We start from the raw sequence: 20,940 nt of genomic DNA, 5'->3' as shown, positions 1-20,940 counted from the left end.
TTTAGTAACATATAAAACTAGGCTGCTGACTATGCAATCGTGATTTTTGTTCTGGTTTTACTGAGCTTCTTCTTGATAAAGACTTGAGTTTTCCTACACAAATTCCTAGGCTCCACTTGTCTTTATTTTGCTTGTTCTGTGAACACTGCTTCCAATTTATGAAATTCCTGCTCTAGCAATGTTGCCCATCCAGGGAGCCCCTGGAGCAGATGATTCACACCGTTAGGGACTGTGCTATTTAGACTCTGCCAAAAGTGAACTCATTGTCACCAGGATGAGCCCGAAAGAGTCACCCTGGCATGGCCATGCCTAGAGCTTTGAGAGGCGGCATCTGCTCTCAGGGAGAAGCGCTGCGCTCCTCCACCAGGCACCTGTCTTCACGGTTAGGACAACCATTTCTCCTTGAGTTAAGCACAGAGAGGATTTTCTCTCTCCAAGTAAATTATCTTTAATCATTAAGAGGTTAATCATTATATTTTAAATACCTCAAAGAGTCCATTTAATGCATAGGGCACATCATTAAAGTGTTTCCAACCAGGAGAAGTTGAGGTTGTTACAAGAGGAAGTCTCTTGGCCTGAAACATAATAGCTGATATGAAACAATCTTGTGTGGATAAGATGAAAACCCCTGTGCTATCAGGTTTTTCTGCTTCCATATGAGGTCATGGTGGGAATCTGCAGAAACAGAAGGAGCTGCGGACTTCATCGGGACAACTTCGTTGGACAAGCAAACACTTCCCCCCAGAGAAGGAAAACAAGCAGGTCATCGAGTGTCAACGAGATTATGTCCACACAGACATCCATGCTGACTTATTAAGGCTCATTTATGAATTAGTTTTTCCAAGTTCCTAGTGAGATTTTTTTTTTCTCTGTAGGGAACATGTAGTTCCCTAAGAACCCATAATCTCAATTTGCACAATATTATTTTGGAAATGTCATTTCCCCCTTTGTCGTGGGTTTATTGTTTCCCCAATTTGATCGACAATTTCTTGGCAAGTTTCTGAAAGCAAATTTTACAGCTTCTCTATTTTAAGCATTGACTATTAAACATTTATTATCCTGCCTTACAGTAATCATTTAATAAGAGTAATGATTAGTATTTTAATGCATTAAAGTGGTTTTAAGGTATTTCTCTAAACACATAAGTTTTTTTCAGAGTAATTTCAGCACAGGGCATAAATTTGATATTGAAACTTACATTCACTACCAAACACATGACTCAGTGTTTCAAATTCCACCAGAACATTATCCAATCAATTGCACTGCCTTTGATAACTAACTAACGGTTGAGGAGTGCCCAAATGAGAGGACAAAGGAAGTTTTCTCAGATGTTTTGATGTGAATCAGTTTCAAATGTAATAAATCTATTTTTTTTTTTAATTCTAGGTTACAATTCCCATGACACGCTCCCTTTGTTTAACAACACCATTCATATTTCTACTATTTATGAAACGCACTTATCTCCTACTCATTCAAAAAATATTGATGGAACATCAACTGTGTTTCAGGAACTTAGTGAAATTTTTTTTTTTAACTTAGTGAAATATTAAGCACACAAAGATGGCTCGCATATAATCCCTTCTCTCAAGGAAAGAAGCAAAGAAGCAAACTAATAAGTAGTAACTCATTTAGTCAAAAAATATTTTTGGGTGCTTATGATGTACCCAACACTGTTGAAAGCATGCAGGACACATCACTGAACAAAATACATTAGCCCAGCCACTGGGGAGCCTCCATTCTGGGGGGCAGGGAGGAAGGAGGCCAGCATTCAAAGGGCATAGGAGTTAAGGATCAAAGCTGAGCATGGTAAGAGGGACAAAGTAGTCTCAGATGGGACAGGGTGTCACTTCACATAAGGCAGGGTCCCATTGAGAAGCCCCATCTGAGCAAAGACTGGAAGGAACTAAACCAGTTGGCCAAGTGGCTTTTGGCGGGAAGGAGCTTTTCAGATAGAACAGGGACCGGCAAACTATGGCCTGCCAGCCAACCCTACCCACGAGCACACAGCCTCCGCGATCAGGTGGGCGCTGGTGATGGCCACTATGAGGGAGGGACCGAGAACATGTGTTGCAAGAAGGGAAGGACAACATGCATTGCAAAGCTTACGCTGCTTTTACTCTCTGGCCCTTTGCTGATCCCTAAGAGCCAGTGAAGAGCCAGAAGCACTGGGCAACATTTAAGAGGCCAAAGCAGAAGGAGCAAGGGAAAACACAGAGGTAACAGGCGGCAGTGGGTAGGCCTTCAGCTTTCTCTGCAGGTGGAATGGGGACTCTAGATTTTAAGCAGAAGAACGGCCAAGAGCTCCAGGATCGTGAGACAAGCACAGTCCTGCGTAATGCAAAGAAGGGATAGGAGATCTAGGAAACCGAAACTCTAATTGTAGCTGAAGGGGGTGGGGGATGGGGGGTGGAGAGCAGCATTTGGGAGGAGGCAAAAAATCAAGGGAAGTGAGGACAGCATAAATAGCGTGTACAAAGAAACGTGGTAAGGAAGGCATGCCCCTGCACACTTCCCCTGCAAGGTCACCAAAGGTGCACACGAGCAAAGTTGCAGGAGTTAGGGCAGAAAGAACAGGCGGAGCCAGACCACATGGACCAGGAAAGAGAAAAGAGCAACCCCGATGAAGGTGTCCACAGTCAGCCCTTGCTGACAGCTGCTGGCACGTGCCAGCACCCGGGTCTTGGTGCACACAGACAGCGATGCTGTTGGGGTACCCACCTAACTGCCATAAGACCATAGAGGTGGTGGTAATAAGAAACTGTGCCTGGAACTCTGCTGTTAGATCCAGGGTACATAGCTTGCTCAAAGTAGGTTATTGGAACTAGAGCAGGTGTTTATGCTGGGTCCCTGGGGGCATGAGAGGCTTGGCAGGTGCTCACTCAGGGTTCCCTGTGTCCTGGCCAGATGTGAGCCTGGGCAGGCCAATGCCACCATTTTCCTGAAGATTACCCCCAAAGCACTGAGGTTCCTGGGATGATGGGGTGACCAAAGGGCCCTGGCTTGCTGTGCTCTGTCCACATGTCCTGAAGTCCAGGCACTCTGTGTCTATTTGCTCTTCTCAGACTGGGGTGTCCGTGTGCTTATTTCTGTCAAGCCTTCACTAGAGACCTTTGAGGGAAGATCCCCAACACAGAATGAGCGAGATGAAATGCACTTCTGCATGCTGTGCATGCTGCCTAGGAGACGGGCACCCCTCCCCGCACAGATCACGGGGAGGACAAGGGATATACAGCAGACAGGGCCACAGTTTAAGTGAACAGACTGTCCACACCAGTGGTCTGGAGAATGCAAGGAAGAAATGGGGGAAAACCAGCCGTGCCTTCGGCAAAGAGGAGACAGCACAACCTGCTAAGCATGAGATACTAGAGCAGAGATAAGGAGGCTGAGGAGTGGGACAGAGGATTGACTCATATATAGCACAGAGAGAGAAGTAGAGTTGTCATCAGAAATAAGACACTGCAGTGTAAGATGGCAACATCTGAGCATTCCCTGATCAGTGCACCATTACAGGTTGAATTATATCCACCACTCCCCCCAAAAGATATGCTGAAGTCCTAACCCCCAGCACTAAATGAACTCTTATTTGAAATGGGGTCATGGTAGATTGAATTAAGAGGAGTTCATGCCAGCGGATGGTGGGCTCCTAATCCAGTATAACCAGTGCTCTTACATGAAAATGGCCAAGTGAGGACAGAGACGCACAAGGAGAAGGCCACGTGAACACAGAAGCAAAGACCGCGTGATACTGCCACAAGCCGAGGAATATCTGGGGTGACCAGTGCTGAAAGAGACAAGAAGCATCCTCTCCTACAATCTTCAAAGACCACTGTGTTTTTCCTGTATTAGGCAACTAACTGAATTATGAAAAGGGCCACCTCTGTGTAAAAGGCAAATTGTCCTGGGTGCAACTTAATCACAAGTACCACATCTGGACACAAAAATTGTGCATGCCATAGTTAAAAGGTCCTATATTCTAGACCTCTCTCCTGCTAAGACAATTCTCTTCTGTCAAACAAAACTGTTGGCAAAACCAAAAAATGGCCAAAACAAAGAAATGAGTCCTGATTCATATGCAAGCAGCTGTTAGCTGAGCGACAGCCTGAGATGTGTAAGTAATGAACCCTGTTTGCTCACGTCTATGAGTGAGTGTCATGAAACCACATTTCCCATCAGCAGGCTTGGGCTTTCCTAGAATGGGCTCTCCAATGCGGAGGGAGCTCCCGATGACTGTCATGAGGCGGGCTTGGGCCTCCTCATTCAGCAGGCCATCATCTGCATATTCGTAGCTGACCACACCAGCTCCGGGTTTTCCAGAGCACCCACTCAGCTCTATCAACAGTAAATCCAAACCTCTGCTCTGCATTTGTTTCCTGCGTGCCTTGATTCTCAATCAGCTGAGAACTCTGGAGAAGAATATAAGAGCCTCATTGAATGGGTCGCTAAAATCACAACAGGAAATGGGACCCTTTTTGGATACTGCAGAACTAACTTTGTTTTCAGCTTGTTTGGGTTTCTTTATTTGTTTTTGTATCCTTTAAGGGGAAAGACATCTGCACAGTTTTATAAAAAGATGGCAGTCATCACTAGAGAGGAAGAAATCTGAGGCTATGGGAAAAAAAAGGGCGGGGGGAGGAATAACAGATACGCAAACAATCTCAAGTAAAGAAAGAAAATTTCTCCAGAACATAGCAGGGAACTGAGACCAGGGCGTCTGGTTACACAGCAGGTGGGATGCAAAGGACAGATTCCAGCGAGGTCAGTAAGAATAGAGGCCCCTGCTTCCAGGTTCAGGTAGGGGACAGAAGCAGAACTAAGTGGAGTCAGAGACCAGAATCTGTCCTGGATGGTCAATCAGAGCAGAAAACCAGGGCCAACCAGGAGTAGAGACAGTATCTTGGGGCTCAGTAGAAGAATGCAGTGCTCCAACAGGACCAGGAGACGGAAGAAACACTCAACACTCAAATCTCTGCTCTCTGCCCTGGGAGTGAGGGCCTTCCTTGGTGGGCAGGGGAGGGCAGCAGCACCATCTGGTGCCATGGGAATTAGGATGACAAGGTGAGTCGAGGGTGGCTTTACCATGTTTACCTTGGACTTATCTTCAATTTTTCAGTAGTTGGATTCTATCATATATAAACAGCAGCACACTTTAGGAACCTAAAACATTACTCATTATGTTCGACAAATACTGACAGCACGCCTACGGTGACTGTGCTAACAAGCACAGTTAGCTCTCCCATCGCCCTTCTCACATCACTTGGCTCTCAGACAGAAAGGGTTCCACCCAGAGGTTAATGGAATCAGACCATCTGATCAGCCAGTGGGTATTGGAGTCACATGCAAAGAAACAGTCCACATTTACAACTCATGCTATGACCTGAATTATTTTTCCAGGATATTCTTCAATGGGTCACTTTTGGGAAAAAAGAGAGAGAGAGAGAGAGAGAGAGAGAGAGATGGTATTCCTAATGACTTTTTACTTTGCTTTGGACAAACTCTAATTACACTGCCTTTGGTTGGGGGGCAGGTGATTCTGATTTTTAACTAGAAACTTTGCTTGGTCAGTAAAAATCAACAAATGAACAGAAAGAAGAACTTTAAGTAAACAAAAGAATGCTCCAGGGCCCAAAGGGGTCTAAAACCGTTCAGTGGAAATAATGTTAATGAAGAAAATCTAGTTACAGCTGCAGTTTAGGAAAACAATTCATGGTGCCCTTTGGAAGCTACAGAATCATTTAAATTACTGGAGAAAGTTGATGAGGAGATTCTCTTTTCTAGATGGAGTCTTTTAAAGGCAACCTGGTGGCTAGTTGAACCATATTATCTGGAAAAATGCTTGTGTCATGTTTATATACACATACAAATAAATATGCATAAATAATGAGCCAAAGCCAGTGGTTCTCAGCCAGAGGCGTTTTTCTCCCCCAGGAGACACTTAGAAACTTCTGGAAACTGTTTTACTATCACAACTAGTAGAGGGGTGCTATTGCATCTAGCGAGTAGAGGCTAGAGATACTGCTATCCATCCTATGATAACCAGCACAGCCCCACACCACACACATATCAACGTATTATCTTTTTTCTCAGTGCTGAGGTTGAGAAATTCTGGTCTATATAGTTAGCTTGTACTTGACAAAAGGCCAGTAAACCTTTGTAGAATTTGAAAGTTCAAAATAATCAATATTATAAGGGCAATTTCAAGATTTCATCTTCATGCAGACTATTGAATAAAGGGATGTCCTGTGGTGTGTGTTAAAACACTGTGTGTACAGGCACATTCACACATGAACACCTACGTATACAGAAAGCTCAGTTTCTGCTGGAACTCCACACTCAGGTCTGCTTAGTGAGCACATGACCAATTTCTAGTCCAAGATTGAAAAGAAGTCTTCTGGGGGTTTCTGGTCTCTTTAAAAATAAAATAAAACAAAACAAACAAACAAAAAAACACCACAAACCCCCCAAAATACGAGGAATATCCTTTTCTTCTTCTGGATATTGTCACACCTGGATGCAGGGCCAGGAACTACATCACTGATCCTGCATCCCCAGCAGAGAGCTTGAGGACTGTGGATGGCACAACAGTGTAGGTGGCAGAGAGACCAGGGACAGAGCTTATGGACTCTGGTGCCATTGAACCAAGTAACTCTGAAGATGCCTCCCCCGGTGTTCTAATTATGTGACTTGATACTTTTTTTAAATCGATCAAGCTCTTTGGAGCTACCTTTTACCCAGTGTCCGAAAAATTCATGAAATTCCAGGAATTTCCTGTTTTTAGATATACAATGAGAAGTTAAGAAAGAACATACATGAATCTACAGATATCCTTGAAGCAATATCAAATTTCCTGAACGTCAAACAATAGCATTATTTGAGACATCGTAAGTTCGACGAATGGTCCTATCAACGTTAGCCCTGTGTTACCTGTGGTTCACAGTGTTGACAGTATCTGATCCCTTCTACTCCTAAAGAGCCCCATACAATGCCTTCCACACAGATGTACAAAACAAGTGACATTTTGATTTCTTTAGAAAACAAAGAAATTGAGTTGTGACAGTTTGCTGGTTACCAAGCAACCAGGCATGACAGACAAACAGGGTGGACCATGGGCAGTGACCATAAGACTTACCATTGAGCCACTTGGAGTTGTACTGGGCCGTGCGGAGAGGAGGTAAGATGCCCAGACTCCGGTAAATGGCAGGATCCCGTCCCGGAAAATCCATGGCTGTGGCAGCATAGAGTTCCCCGCCGGCTGTGAGAAGAGCCGTGGAATTGTGCTGGGGACTGTAGGGACAGCGGGCCATGCCACTGATCTGATCATGGATCTCGGTCAGGTTACTCAACTGTGGGTGAGGACCAGAGAGAGGAAACCGATTATCCCCTTGAAAGCCCTTTAAGAGCATTAACGGATTACATCTGCCCAAACTGCAAAGGATACATAAGTGATAAACTTTCTGGGGCTCAGGATAAGACAAGACCGATGTGTGCACTCTGACTTTGATGAAAACACTCTTTGGTGGACATGGACAGAGAACCCACCTCCCTCATCGTCCCTTCACGCTTGCTGGACCTCAAACCATTAAACTCTCACAAAATGCGAAGTAAGATTATTGTACATGGGTCCTTTTTTTTTTTAAGATTTTATTTATTTATTCATGAGAGACACAGAGAGAGAGAGGCAGAGACACAGGCAGAGGGAGAAGCAGGCTCCATGCAGGGAGCCCGATGCAGGATTCAACCCTGGGTCTCCAGGACCATGTCCTGAGCCGAAGGCAGTCGCTCAACCACTGAGCTACCCAGGCGTCCCGATTGTACATGGGGCCTATTTATGATGTATGGGCACTGCAGATCCCTCCACTTTAATAAAGAAAACTTCAATATTTACTGAAATGCAAACCACAATAAAGACTATGTACAATTTTATCACTACAAGGGAATTAAGATGTTACAAATAGCCCAAAACTGTGCTCACAGATAAGGATACATGCTATTTTGTACTGTGCAACCCAAATTTCCAAGACTTTATATCATCAGTTTTTAGACAGACAAGTCAGGCATCTGGTATGAACCCAGGCATCTGGTGGCTAGATTCCCAACCAATCACTGAATGAGAAAAGTTCCACCAGTTTCTTCATCCTGACCTAGGTCGTAATAGAGGAGAAGGACTAGACAGGGGATCTAGACACTCTGTTTGCTCTGCTGTCAGAGGGTTAGCTCTGGGGAAGTTACTAAAATCCTTGCACCTTAAACTCTTGTTTTAACACACAGGGACCAAAAAGCTCAGCACCACTTGGTATAGATAACCACCACCTGAGTAGGTGCAAAGTGTTGAGAACAGGGCATGAGACAAAGGCCTCTCTCTGTAACACTTACCCTCCTCCTCATCTCCCTTATACTTCCAATAACCGAATGTTATTTTGAAAATATTGCAGATGATAAATTCAGGCTCTGAGAGTTTTGCAACCAAGAAATCAACATAAAATATTTCTTTATTATCCTCCCTGCAGAACATCCCACTAATATCTCAAATTAGGAAGATTGCATGTGTGCTGTGGCAACCCTGCAGATCTACAGGTGTGAGAGGCAGGCGCTGGAAAGCCCTCTGCCAATAAGGACGGGTTAAAAAACAAACAAACAAAAAAGAGGTCAGGATGGAACTTTACTTTGGCCAGGGCTTCATTTGCTGGCTAGCTTCAATTTTTTGACGTTGTTCTTACCCAATTTATAAATTATATTTTCTTCATTTTGATTATAATTTTTTTACAGATTTTTTGCATTTATTGGAAAGAGAGAGAAAGAGCGAGAGCGAGAGAGAGAGAGCACAAGTGGGGTAAGGAGCAGAGAGTAAAGCAGGCTTCCCGTTGAGCAGGGAGCCCGACATGGGGTTCAAACTCAGGACCCTGGGATCACGACCTGGGCTGAAGGCAGATGCTTAACTTGACTGAGCCACCCAGGTGCCCCTGGATTATGATTTTAAGGCCATTTTAATACTTGTCAGTATCTCTATAATAAACCAGAACAAATGAAGAGTATGTTGAGGATTAGTGTTTGGGATCATTGGTGGGGAAAAGCTGGTAGAAACAGTAGAGAAACATATTTGGATTTAATTAAACAAGCTATAGCTACTTCCAGCTCTTTATATCATAGGCAGTATGATTAGTAATAAATCAATACATCAAATATTTATTCAATTTGAAAAAAGACTTTTTCTTTGGTTTAAAAAACAAGTCCTTAGAGAACAGAAATACATGTAAAACTATAGATTTAACAGAGTGTTTGGATTTTCCTGGTATTAGATTGTGTCAGGGCTCAAGATGAAGACCTACCGTGCGGTTGGTGCAGACAGGTGTGAAAGCATTGGTCCCACAGGTAAATAACCAGTCACCACTCACCAAAAGCACCCGGATGTAAGTTCTGACATTCCTCCTGAAAAAAAGTCCACATGAAACATGTTAACAAGGCCTGAGCTCCAAAGAAATGGTGAAACTGAATATATTTTGACTGGTGAATAAATTATATGGTAATTGACCACTAAAGGAAAAAAAAAAAAAAACATCTTAGATATTGACCCCCCCCCAAAGAAACAATACAACTGTTAAATAATCTGATCTTCTCCATCTGTACACCTGTCCAATAGAAGATATTAATGAAGATAAATATATACATTCACTTAAAATCTCAAAGCATGTATCTTTTTTTGATGAATGTGGTTTCATTTTGAATTGTACCTGTTAACAGTGCAAACTGGAAATCTCCTTTGATATGTGTTAGGAGAATAAATAAAAGGAAACTGTTGGATGCCACTCATGAAAAGATGTCTTAGAAATCTTCTCTGGAACTTTGAAAAAAAATGTTACGAATGCTTCTGCAAAGGCAAGGGTCACATGTGAAGCTCTGTAAACAAATTGGAACAAGTTTTCAGAAAGTTTTCAACTGCTGTTCCATACACAGTAAGAATCTATGAACATTTCTGAGTCTTGATGGAGAAGTAAAAATGTAACTAATAAGGAAAGGATGTCCAGAACATGTGGGATAAAACCCCATGCTGAGTGATGACCCAGAGTTGAATGTTTTGTGCTTGCAAAGTATGCATAGAAAATATGGGGTACTGTCATCGTAGCGCATGGGCCTCAGCCAGCATTTACTGATTAGATATTCTTTGGCAGACATTGTGCTCGAGGTCACAATCCAGGCACTTAGCAGGAAATGAAAATACAGGGCCATAACAACTATTACAGAGTTGTGCAGAGAACAGAATGTCGCTACCTCCAGAGGGAAGGGGAAGGGGAAGGGGAAGGGGAGAGATGCAGGAAGCCTTCCCAGAGGAGGTGACATCTAATGTAAGTTTTAAAGGAAGGACAGAATTTAATGAGGCTTCCTGGAGGAAATGCCACCTGACACACATAGGATTTTAGTGGCCTAAAGTGGAAAGACATTCGGGGTGGGGGGTGGGATGGACCGTGCCGAGGCACCGTGCCTCACGAAAATATGGTGCTTTCCTTGGGTATGGAAGAGGTAACACATACACCATGGAGTCAGAAAGGGCCAGCTGTGCCTAGTGAATTTGAATTTTACTCCGAAAGCAAAAGGACTCATTTTCTGTTTTCACTGCATGAAGTCTGACCCGATCCAGTGTTGAAGGAGCACTCCATGTAGAAGCTAATCTTGTGACAGGGAGATTACAGTTCGGGAGACGGGCAAGGAAACCACTTCCCCAACTGGGGCCCTTGTCCCTTAGTGCCCGGACTGGGTGGGAGGTGTGGAAGGGCACGACCAGAGTGCAGTGAGCCACCAGGATGCGGTAAGGAACCAAGCAAGGGGCCAGAGCAGATGTCGTGTGATCCATGAGGATTTGAATCGCACACTGCCCTGCGTAAGAAGCTCTGGATCGGATGGCTTGGCAACGCTCTCTTCAATCTGAGCGGAACCCCCACCTCCAGGCGGTGTTGATTTGCCATAACTCAGCCTGCTGGTGCCCTGGCCCTAAGGATGATGAAAAGAGCTAAGTCTGGGGATCTGCTTTCTAAATATGAAGTAAAATGTCAAGGGTAGATACTTCTCCCAATACCATAACTTAGCAAGAATAGTAAGAAATGATCACTGGCGACTAATCTGAACACACGTTGAGAAAAATAACAATAACAAAAAGGAATGAAAGCTCTAAGTTTGATATCAGAAGAATTAACAAATGAATGTAAACAGTGGGCGGTGCGTTGGGTAGCTGAGAAATGGAGAGGAGGCTTGTTTTGTTCTGTTCTATTTTGTTTTTGTGACTGGAGAAAGGGCAGAGAGTTCAAAAGAGAAAGAACAAAATATGGCTTCAAAGAGCCACACGGTCATCCCTTCCCAGGCTGAGGGAGCACAGGGAGGTTACGGAGGAGGGGCGCGGCGGCCCAGCCAAGTCAGGGAGCACGGGGGCACCGGGGTCTGCAAAGACAGGATAAAGGCGAGGATGGAAACCCGAAGCCTAAGCAAGGTCGGAGGGAGACTCCAAAAAGGCACCTTGGAGCACACAGGGCAGAGAGGGCTTGGTGCCTCAGCACATAAAACAGACACAGAAATGACACTGCCATGCCTAGGAGACAGGAAGTTCCCAACAGTGGAGAGAGGTAGGGATTTGGCTTGTTTTCTGTTGTGCTTTTAGAACTCTTTCCAGGAGGAGTGAAGATGTACAAGAACCTTTAAGGTGTCATTTTACTTTTTTCCTTTTGCTTGTAAAGATTTTATTTATTGCTTTATTCGAAAGAGAGAGTGAGAGAGAGCGAGTCCAAGCAGGGGGAGAGACGAGGGAGAGGGAGAACCAGACTCCCCACTGAGCAGGGAGCCCGATGCAGGGCTCAATCCCAGGACCCCAAGATCATGACCTGAGCTGAAGGCGGACACTTCACTGACTGAGCCCTGCCCCACCCCCCCACAAGGTGCCCCTTTTGCTGTCATTTTAAATCAAGAGACTAACACATATCCATGAACACAGTCAGGGGTAAGTTATTCCAAGATCCCAAGTGAAAGATGCTGTTTATAGACCTGGGGGAGAGAAAGCAAGTGCCTCTTATCAGTTCTGGGAAGGACAGAGCACAGGACAACACAATGTTTATCTCCCAAAAGAAAGACAAAAGTGAAAATAGGACCAGAGGTCATTAACACCCATGAAGGCCCATCACAAACATGACAAAGAACTGGAAGGATGGTTAGGGAGGGTGATCACCAGGATGCAGAAGTGTTCCAGGGAGGCAGGACAAATCCAACTTGTAATTTTTTTTTTTTTTAATCTTGGAAAAAAGTAAATAAGGGTGGGCACAATATTATTTCAATTGGAACAGAGAAGTGTTAACAAGCCTGGTTGAGTAACCAGGACCATGTGAGAACACCTTGGCGGCTCTACTGTCTGAGAAGGGTCACGTGCCCATGCACCATGGATCACCTCCCAGCTCAGTGAGTCTGCAGAGCGGGGGTATGGAGGAACAGGCCAGGGACCAGGATGATCAGACATGGAGCTCTGTGCAGTCCTTCCCTCAAGGATACAGGACAGACCCAGCCCTGTGGTCCCGAGTTGCCTGAGATATATGGGACCTGACCAGTGTAATGTTCTAGATGAGTCCAGTATGCCAACCAGGGTGCACTGGAGGAGGAGGAGAGGAGGGGAGGAGGAGAAGAAGAGGTCAGCATTATCACTATCACTAAGGAGGCTAGGACGGTATGCTGGCTCCTTGTGTTCTGTAAGAGGAACTTTGGAGGCAGGTGCACTTCTGTGTCAAGAGCTTCTTAACTGTCAAGAGCTGAAGTCATCTGCCCAAAGTCTGGCTCAACTCATCTCAGAGCTTTCCCTGTTCTCACTCCCTTAAAAGTCCCCTCATGTTTAATTCACAGACTGCTTCCACTGATTCTAGAAGCAGGCAGGATGTGAATCCTAAACAAATAAGTGCATCTAAAATCATGTTTTTAAAGAACAATTGGGGTAAGTTCAGACAAAACAGATGCAGACCACATAGAAAGTAGAGGTACTTAGCTTTCAACCAACAGATAAATTTAGGAAATCAGAGAGTCAAAATTAAGAATGAAAGGAATGAAGCCCCAGCTCTGTAATAATCAGTCTCCTGCTGAAAATCTAAGACCCAAATTCTCCTGCGGAAAATCTCCTGGTGGATCGCGTTGTTGGTCATGGCTACAAATGTGGCTGTTTTACAGGTTATCTAAAGTCCTAGAAGTACAGGCATGACAGAGAAGTCCCTTTAGGAAATTCAATCATAGGTTTGTCTTAAAATTCAACTTACCTAAATATCTTTGAATTTCCCTTTCTCATCTAAGAATTTTTTCTCTTTTATCCCATTTCTGTATCTTGAAAATGGTTTAAAGGAATTTAATGAATTCTGGTTTTCCAAGAAGTCATAGTGCTCATTTCCAAGGCCACGAGCAGCCCCCACCACACGGCTTCTGTTGTTGATAATGAGAGTCATCTATCTACATTTTGATAATCCCACTTGAACACTGAAACGACCCATGTGCGCCTGTGATCCCACAGGCGGGTCAACCTGTCCTTGGCTTCAAACCAATTCTTATTTGAATTGATAGCTGGGGTGCATAGTTGCTGACTCACTAAACCGCTTTGAGACAGAGGCAGGCCAAGGTCCACGTGGTCTCAAGGACATATGGCCTTGACCCCAGGACAGAAAACACATGTCTTTAGGACCTTTGTTTTGAATGAGTTAACTGGTTTTTCCCTTATAGTATTTCATCATTTCCCCCCTTTCCAAACAGGTACGTTCTGCTTGAAGAAAGATTGTCACTGTGTAGGCGGATGATCTGTAAACAGGGTAAATGTCTCAGCAACGCCAGCCCATCTTTGTTAGGAGTAGGGGATGTGGGCTGGGAGCCTGGCAGCATTTATGCTAATCACAGCGCTCCCAGTGACAGCAGCATGTCTCCCTAAGCGATGCATCACCTTTCCGAGCATCCAGAGCACCGAAGAGCAATTTATAGTAACTGCACGTGCTTCTTATGCTGACTGTATACTTACTGAAAGTCACAATTACCAGGTGAATCTAGAGGAACTGTATCACCCAATCAGATGTCTATATATTTATATATATGGCATATATACAAATGAGACATATATGTGTAAATCCTATATGTGTGTAAGAGACACATGTATTACATAGGTAGGCATGTGCATACAGGTTTCAAAAGTTTTTTTTTTCTTTTCTTTTTGAAGATTTTATTTATTTGCTTTGAGAGAGAGTGCATATAAGCATGAGCAAGGGGAAGAGTAGAAGCAGAGGGAGAGAGAGAATCTCAAGCTGACTCCATGCTGAGCTCCCACAACACCCAGATCATGACCTGAACCAAAATCAAGAATCAGACACCCAACCAACTGAGCCCACACGGGCACCTCCAGATTACGTAAGTTTAAATAAATATATAGACATGCTATTATAGTCATATTTATATGTGAATATGTAGATGTCATATCTATAAATATGTAGACATAAATACACACAGATGTATGTGAATATATGTTAATATATCTATTGTATGCTACGTAATACAGTGTATGGATAAATTAAAGTGTATTTATTATGCATATATTTACACAATGTGACTATTTTCAACTGAATTCCATGGAAAACTTGCTGGGGACACCTCAATTAAACAAAACAAGACTAAAACTTCCTGCACAGAACCTACACAGGTTGTGTTTCTAACCTAAAAAGTCCTCAATTTTTGCAGCAATTATATAAATTCAGGTCGATAGTGTGCTGCATGCATTAACTCAAGAATTCCAAATAATGGCACTTTGGGAGAAAATGTCCAAGATCCCTCCCTCCCCCCGCATGCCACCAGGTTCCCAGGCAGGATGGGGTCTAGTTGGCTTCTCCCCACCATCTGGAGTTGGCCAATCTCCTTGCACAGGGGGATGACATGGCTAGTGGGACCCCAGAACAGCAGGAAGGACAATCTACAGAGTCCTGGATGTCCATCAAAACTCTCCCACTACATAGCAAACTAATTCTAGGAACTTGGTGTTAAAAGTACTGAAATGAGGTCACGAGCAAGAAAAGTCTGAGAAGCATACGCTGCAACAGGTGCCTGAGGCCAACCAGGCCCTCCGCCTTGGGGACAGCAATGCCTTTCCCAAAGGGCGTGGCAGATACACTGACCCCAGACATGCAACTCTTGCTAGAGCACAGGAGAATTGCCCGTTTATGATTCAAATACTATTTGTTTAAAACACATTTACATAATTCTTAAGCCCATTTCTGCAATGGTGCTCCAAAAAGAATTAAATATGACCCATTTTATAATAAAAAGTTTTAAAATACATAATACGATGTTTCCTCCCCCCTTTAATACATGAAATGTTTGAGTCATTGTGGGTAAAGTCACCTGCTTTCTCCAAATGAGCTGAAAATTTTATAAATACGATTGAACTCAAACCTCACAAAGAATTGGCAGCCCGAGTACCTCCTTTGTCTTCTAAATGGGCCCAAATCAAAGATCTGGTGACATTTTCTTGACCTGGTTCCCTGAACTGTCATTTTAATGGACGACACGTGACATGGTGCCCGTGTGGGTCTGAGCAATAGCAGGGAAACAAAAGGAAAAGTGTCATCTCCCCCCTGCCCTGCTCGGCAGCCGGCTGAGGAATGTCCTCATCACAGCGGCAAGTGGGCCCGGGAAGCAGCGCCCCCGCCCCGCGCCCGCGCCGGGCACCCCCGCTCTGCATGCGCTGCAGTATGCGGAGCAGCGACGCCACTGTTCCCAGGCTGGAGGGAAAAATGAGATCAGTCAACGTGGCTGGCATTTTTCTCATTTCTGAGATGTCACATTTTGCATTATTCTTTTGATTTTGGGGAGAAGGGAAACTTTGTAATTCTGGTGCAGTTGTCATAATACAACTGCACAAACAAAAAATATGAAAAAGCTGAATTCTTATTTCTAAGCTCACAGCTCATACGGAAAGCCTGAATTAGGCTCCCCCAAACAGATGTTAGAGCTGTCCCTCTTGATCCACGAGTATGCCATACAGACCTCCGGGGGATGTCTGAAACCACGGGCAGTACCAAGTCCTCTATGTACTATGATTTTTCCTCGACAGACATACCTATGATCAAGTGGATTTTGTAAATTAGGCACAGGGAGAGATGACAACAGCAAATAATGACAGAACAATTAATGCACTGTAGTGAAAGTTTTGTGAATGTGGTCTCTCCCTCCCTCCAGACGTCTTGTGTACTGTATTCACCCTTCTGTGAGTGATGATGTGAGATAAGATGCCTACGTGATGAGGGGACGCGAGGTGAATGATGCAGACAGCGTCACGTAGTGTTACAGTACTACTGACCTTCTGACATGACATCAAACAGAGAGGATCATCTGCCTCTGGACCATGGATTTGCGGTTGACCATGGATAATGGAAACTTCAAGAGGCAACACCGCGGATAAGAGGATTGCTTCTAGGTAAGCTGACTCTGCGAAAATGTTTTCGGATTTGGCCCCTTGAACTGTCAGAGAAATTTGGGTTGTCTGAATTGTGAATTCAGGGACTGGCCCTTGGGCAGGTGGTGTCTGGCCTGACCGCTCCTTTTCGTAGGAAGGACCTTGCTTCCCTCTCTTCTGTGTCCTTGGCGCTGGGCTCAGGCCTCTCACAGACAGCCACTATGTCAGGGGCTATTCTAAGAAGGTAACAGAGAAGCTAAGTAAAAAAAAAAGGAACTAGTGAAAGAGGATGAAGAGCCAGATGTCCTGTTGCTCTCCCTACCCATGGACCATCCCAACAGCGCTGCTTAGGCTGATGCCTCTGTAACCCATCACATCATTTTATGCACATGAACTTCTACCTCACACGGTTCTGCGACAAAACCGAATTCCATTTCAACTGAGTACAGGTTGTTCAAAAGTGTATATGGGTCTATCAATACACTTAATGCAACCTAAAATAACACGCGATCTCTCCTTAGAGGGCTGGCACTTGCCATTCATCTTCATCTGTGTTAACATATTCCTCTTAAAAAAATGCCATCTACAAATGCAGTTTGAATCAACTTGTAACTACTGAGATTTGCCATTGGTTTTAACCCATTAAAACTAGGAACAGGGGATCCCTGGGTGGCACAGCGGTTTGGCGCCTGCCTTTGGCCCAGGGCGCGATCCTGGGGACCCGGGATCGAATCCCACGTCGGGCTCCCTGGTGCATGGAGCCTGCTTCTCCCTCTGCCTGTGTCTCTGCCTCTCTCTCTCTCTCTCATTCTGTGACTATCGTAAATAAAAAAAAATTTTTTTAAATTAAAAAAAAAAAAAACTAGGAACATGTGAAATTTGATGGTCTGACTTTAGGCAATAATACTTGTTTTGCTCATTTGCCTTCTGTGTCACAGAGGACCCAGCTGAGGGTGTAATGAAGGACCCCTTCTGTCAATCAAGTGTATGTTACCTAATGGAATGAAAGATGCTCTTTCCTATTTGTTTCTGATTTTCACTTGCCTAATTTCTAAGCACCAAACAACCAATGGTCACAGCTTAAGGCAAAGCATGGGTCAGTTTTGATTTAGCAGAAGCAATTTTTCACTCCAAGCAGTAAAGATCTGCTAGGAATAGGCTACCACACTAATTCTTATAAAATTATCGACTCAGGGATCCCTGGGTGGCACAGCGGTTTAGCGCCTGCCTTTGGCCCAGGGCGTGATCCTGGAGACCTGGGATCGAATCCCACGTCGGGTTCCCGGTGCATGGAGCCTGCTTCTCCCTCTGCCTGTGTCTCTGCCTCTCTCTCTCTCTCTGTGACTATCATAAAAAAAAAAAAAAAAAATTGACTCAGAGACTATCAGCAGGAGAAGGCTACATAAATAATCAGATGTTTTCCTTAAATACATAAGGGACCCAGGAGACTGATGGTCCAAAGAGGGGAAGGAAATCGTTATTTTTTAAAAAGTCCATGAAATGAATAAATATGATCTAAAGGAAGCACAAAAATCATTTGAAATGGACCGTGTAAAAGTTGCCAACACATTCAGCATTTGAAGAAATACAGTAGGTATTCTTAACCATGTCAGTATCTGGCAATCTCTGGAGAAATTTTTGGTTGTTTTTGGTTGTCATGACAGGGTGAGAGGGATTGATTATTAGCACCTAGTGGGTATCTGGGGACACTGCTACACATCCACAACAAGCAGGACAGACCCCACAACTAAAAATGATCTGCCCCTAGACATTGAGAGGGGCAGGATGAGGAGCGCCTAGGTGGTGCAGTCAGTTGAGTGAGCAACTCTTGGTTTTGGCTCAGGTTGTGATCTTGGGGTCATGAGATTGAGCCTCGTGTTGGGCACTGTGCTCAGGACTGAGACTGCTTGAGTTTCTCTCTCTTCCTCTCCCACCCCGGCTCTCTTCCTCTCTCTCTAAAATAAATAAATAAATAATTATTTAAAAAGAGGGGGCATGGTGAGAAACCCTGAATTAATAATGTTCACCACCCAAGTGCGGGTCTCATGTGCTTGGTCACACATCAAAACACTGGGGTTACACTTTCAACAGAGGCTGTGTCCTGGGTTCAACAAGAAACCATCAGGCCCAGCTCCCAGCAGAGGGCCATGGATTGCATATTGAAAATGCAGCATGACAGCGAAAATACAAATGGCTATTGGTAACTGGTGTAATGTGGGGGTGCAGCAGGAGCAGGAAATCCTGCAGAAAAAGATACAAATCCCAGGCAGTAACTAGGGAAGGCAAAGGGGTAGTGCAGGCAAGATGAAACCAGGGGAATGCCTGAGATGAGGCCCCTTGTAAGGGTAGGAAGGCACGGCCCCCCACAGGTCCAGGTTACACCCATGCTGAGAGATAGGCACTGAGGTAGGTGTCCACCAAGTTTGTTGCTGGGTTTCCCCAAACTGAAGTGTGCTGACTGGCATGCTCACGGACCCAGAAGGAAGAAGACAAGGAAGAGCTAAAGCCAGAAAAAAAAAAAAAAAGAAAAGAAAAGAAAAGAAAAGAAAAGAAAAGAAAAGAAAAGAAAAGAAAAGAAAAAGAAAAAAGAAAAGAAAAGAAAAAGATAAAGACAAGAAGAAGGAGAGGAAAAACAAGAAGGAGGAGGCATAGCCACAGACCCTGGAAGGCACCTATGATGCCGGGCAAAGGGGATGATGAGGGTATTGGAACCATGGAAACAAAGGTCAATGCTTTCTGCTGGTAGAAGGAAACAGTCTTTGCCCCCAGCACCCTGCGTAGTCCTGCCTCTCCACATCACGGTCAGGCCATCTTATCTGAGGAACTCCCTGTGCTCTGGTGAGCAGGGGGCAATGCATCTGGTGTAGCAAGACATGAAAGCATTCCAGGGAGGAAAAGCAAACCATATAAAAAGCACCTTTTCAGACAGAGTTTTACACATAATTTCTCCAAACTCAGTAATAATTCATTAGTTACTTATCATTTATTTTGTGGGGCATTTTAAAAGACAATTTTCCTGGGTTTTGTAACCTGGGTTATCTTTACATCTTCTTGTGTCTCTGATGATTTATCTCAGAAGCATTTTCTGAGGTTAAAGATCTCCCAGTAAATTGCCTTCATCAATTTCTGCCTTTTTTTTCTTTCTTTGTCTCCACGTGTTTTCCCTGGCTAAGACTGCATTTTATTTCTTCCCCTTTCCTTCTTCCCAGGTTCTTTACTCGGTTTTGGAAAACCCAATAACTAAGTGTGCTGACATCTGCCTCCATGTCTGACTCTCAAAATTGTTCAGTTAAAAGAAAAACGGGCAATTAAATTGGATGAAATAAAGCATTTAATGTCTTTCACAAACAACAGAGGATCACTCGCTTCATAGGCTAGATTTCCCCCAAGCTCTTGGCTCTGGGATCACATGTACATGGGGAGCCTTACTTGCTACTCTCTGGGTATCTGCTTTCTTGTGTGACCCAAGTTGTGATTCATATTGGAAAGGCCCGTGCTCCAATACAGTAGGACCATCCCTCTCAAGATAAGACCTGATGAGCCTATGTACCAGCTGCAAAGGAATTCCTCAAGATGATCCAGTATCACTTTCTCAGAACCAGATTTCCTGGATGGAGGAATTCTGCTTCTATGGAGCCAGCTATACATGTGGAAGCAGGTCTACCCTATTCACAGTTGCTCAAGAAATGCATTTCCAACCTTAGCTATAAACTACTCTTTCTTTAGGAACTTGGGGATGCTGATTTTCAAACAGGAAGGGAGGGGGTAGAGGAGAGAGAGAGAGAAAGAAAGAGAGAGGGAGTTTATTTTATAGATATTTTAAGATTGATTATAAAGAAAGCTCATCATTTTAGATATAATTATACGATTTTTTAAATTGAAATTCAATTTGCCAACATATAGTTGTTTAGTTCATTAGTTTCAGATGTAGTGTTCAGGAACTCATCAGTTGTGTATAACACCCAGTGCTCATCCCATCATGTGCCCTCCTTAGTGCCTGACACCCAGTTACCCCATCCCCCCACCCACTTTCCCTCCAGCGACCCTTTGTTTCCCAGAGTTAAGAGTCCCTCATGGTTTGTCTCCCTCTCTAATTTTTCCCATTCAGTTTCCCTCCTTCCCTCATGGTCCCTTTCACTATTTTGTATATTCCACATATGAGTGAAACCATATGATAATTGTTTTTCTTCGAGTGACTTATTTCATTCAGCATAATACCCTCCAGTTCCATCCACGTTGATATAAATGATAGGTGTGCATCCTTTCTGATGGCTGAGTAATATCCCATTGTATATATAGACCACATCTTCTTTATCCATCATCTGTCAAAGGACATCGTGGCTCCTTCCACAGTTTGGCTATTGTGGACATCGCTGCTATGAACATTGGGGTGCAGGTATCTCGTCATTTCACTACACATCTATCTATTTATCATATTGTCACTTTATAGAATCATCCCTAAGATATGATTGGGGGAAATTAAAATGTTATTTTTAAAAATCAGGCCT

At 44.0% G+C, this 20,940-nt stretch overlaps 1 protein-coding gene across 1 annotated transcript in view; it reads right to left on the bottom strand.

The window, feature by feature from the left end:
• The window catches only part of SEMA5A (semaphorin 5A), a 473,566-nt gene that overhangs the window by 158,388 nt on the left and 294,238 nt on the right, over positions 1–20,940 (bottom strand). The window contains 3 exon segments of the mRNA XM_038583333.1: positions 7,127–7,340; positions 9,324–9,407; positions 9,409–9,423. Coding sequence (XP_038439261.1) covers positions 7,127–7,340; positions 9,324–9,407; positions 9,409–9,423 — 313 coding nt within the window.

This window comes from Canis lupus, chromosome 34 (assembly GCF_011100685.1).
Source record: "Canis lupus familiaris isolate Mischka breed German Shepherd chromosome 34, alternate assembly UU_Cfam_GSD_1.0, whole genome shotgun sequence".
Lineage (NCBI taxonomy): Eukaryota > Metazoa > Chordata > Mammalia > Carnivora > Canidae > Canis > Canis lupus.
The sequence above is the reverse complement of the archived record's forward strand: the minus strand, read 5'-3'. Positions and strand labels throughout refer to the sequence as shown.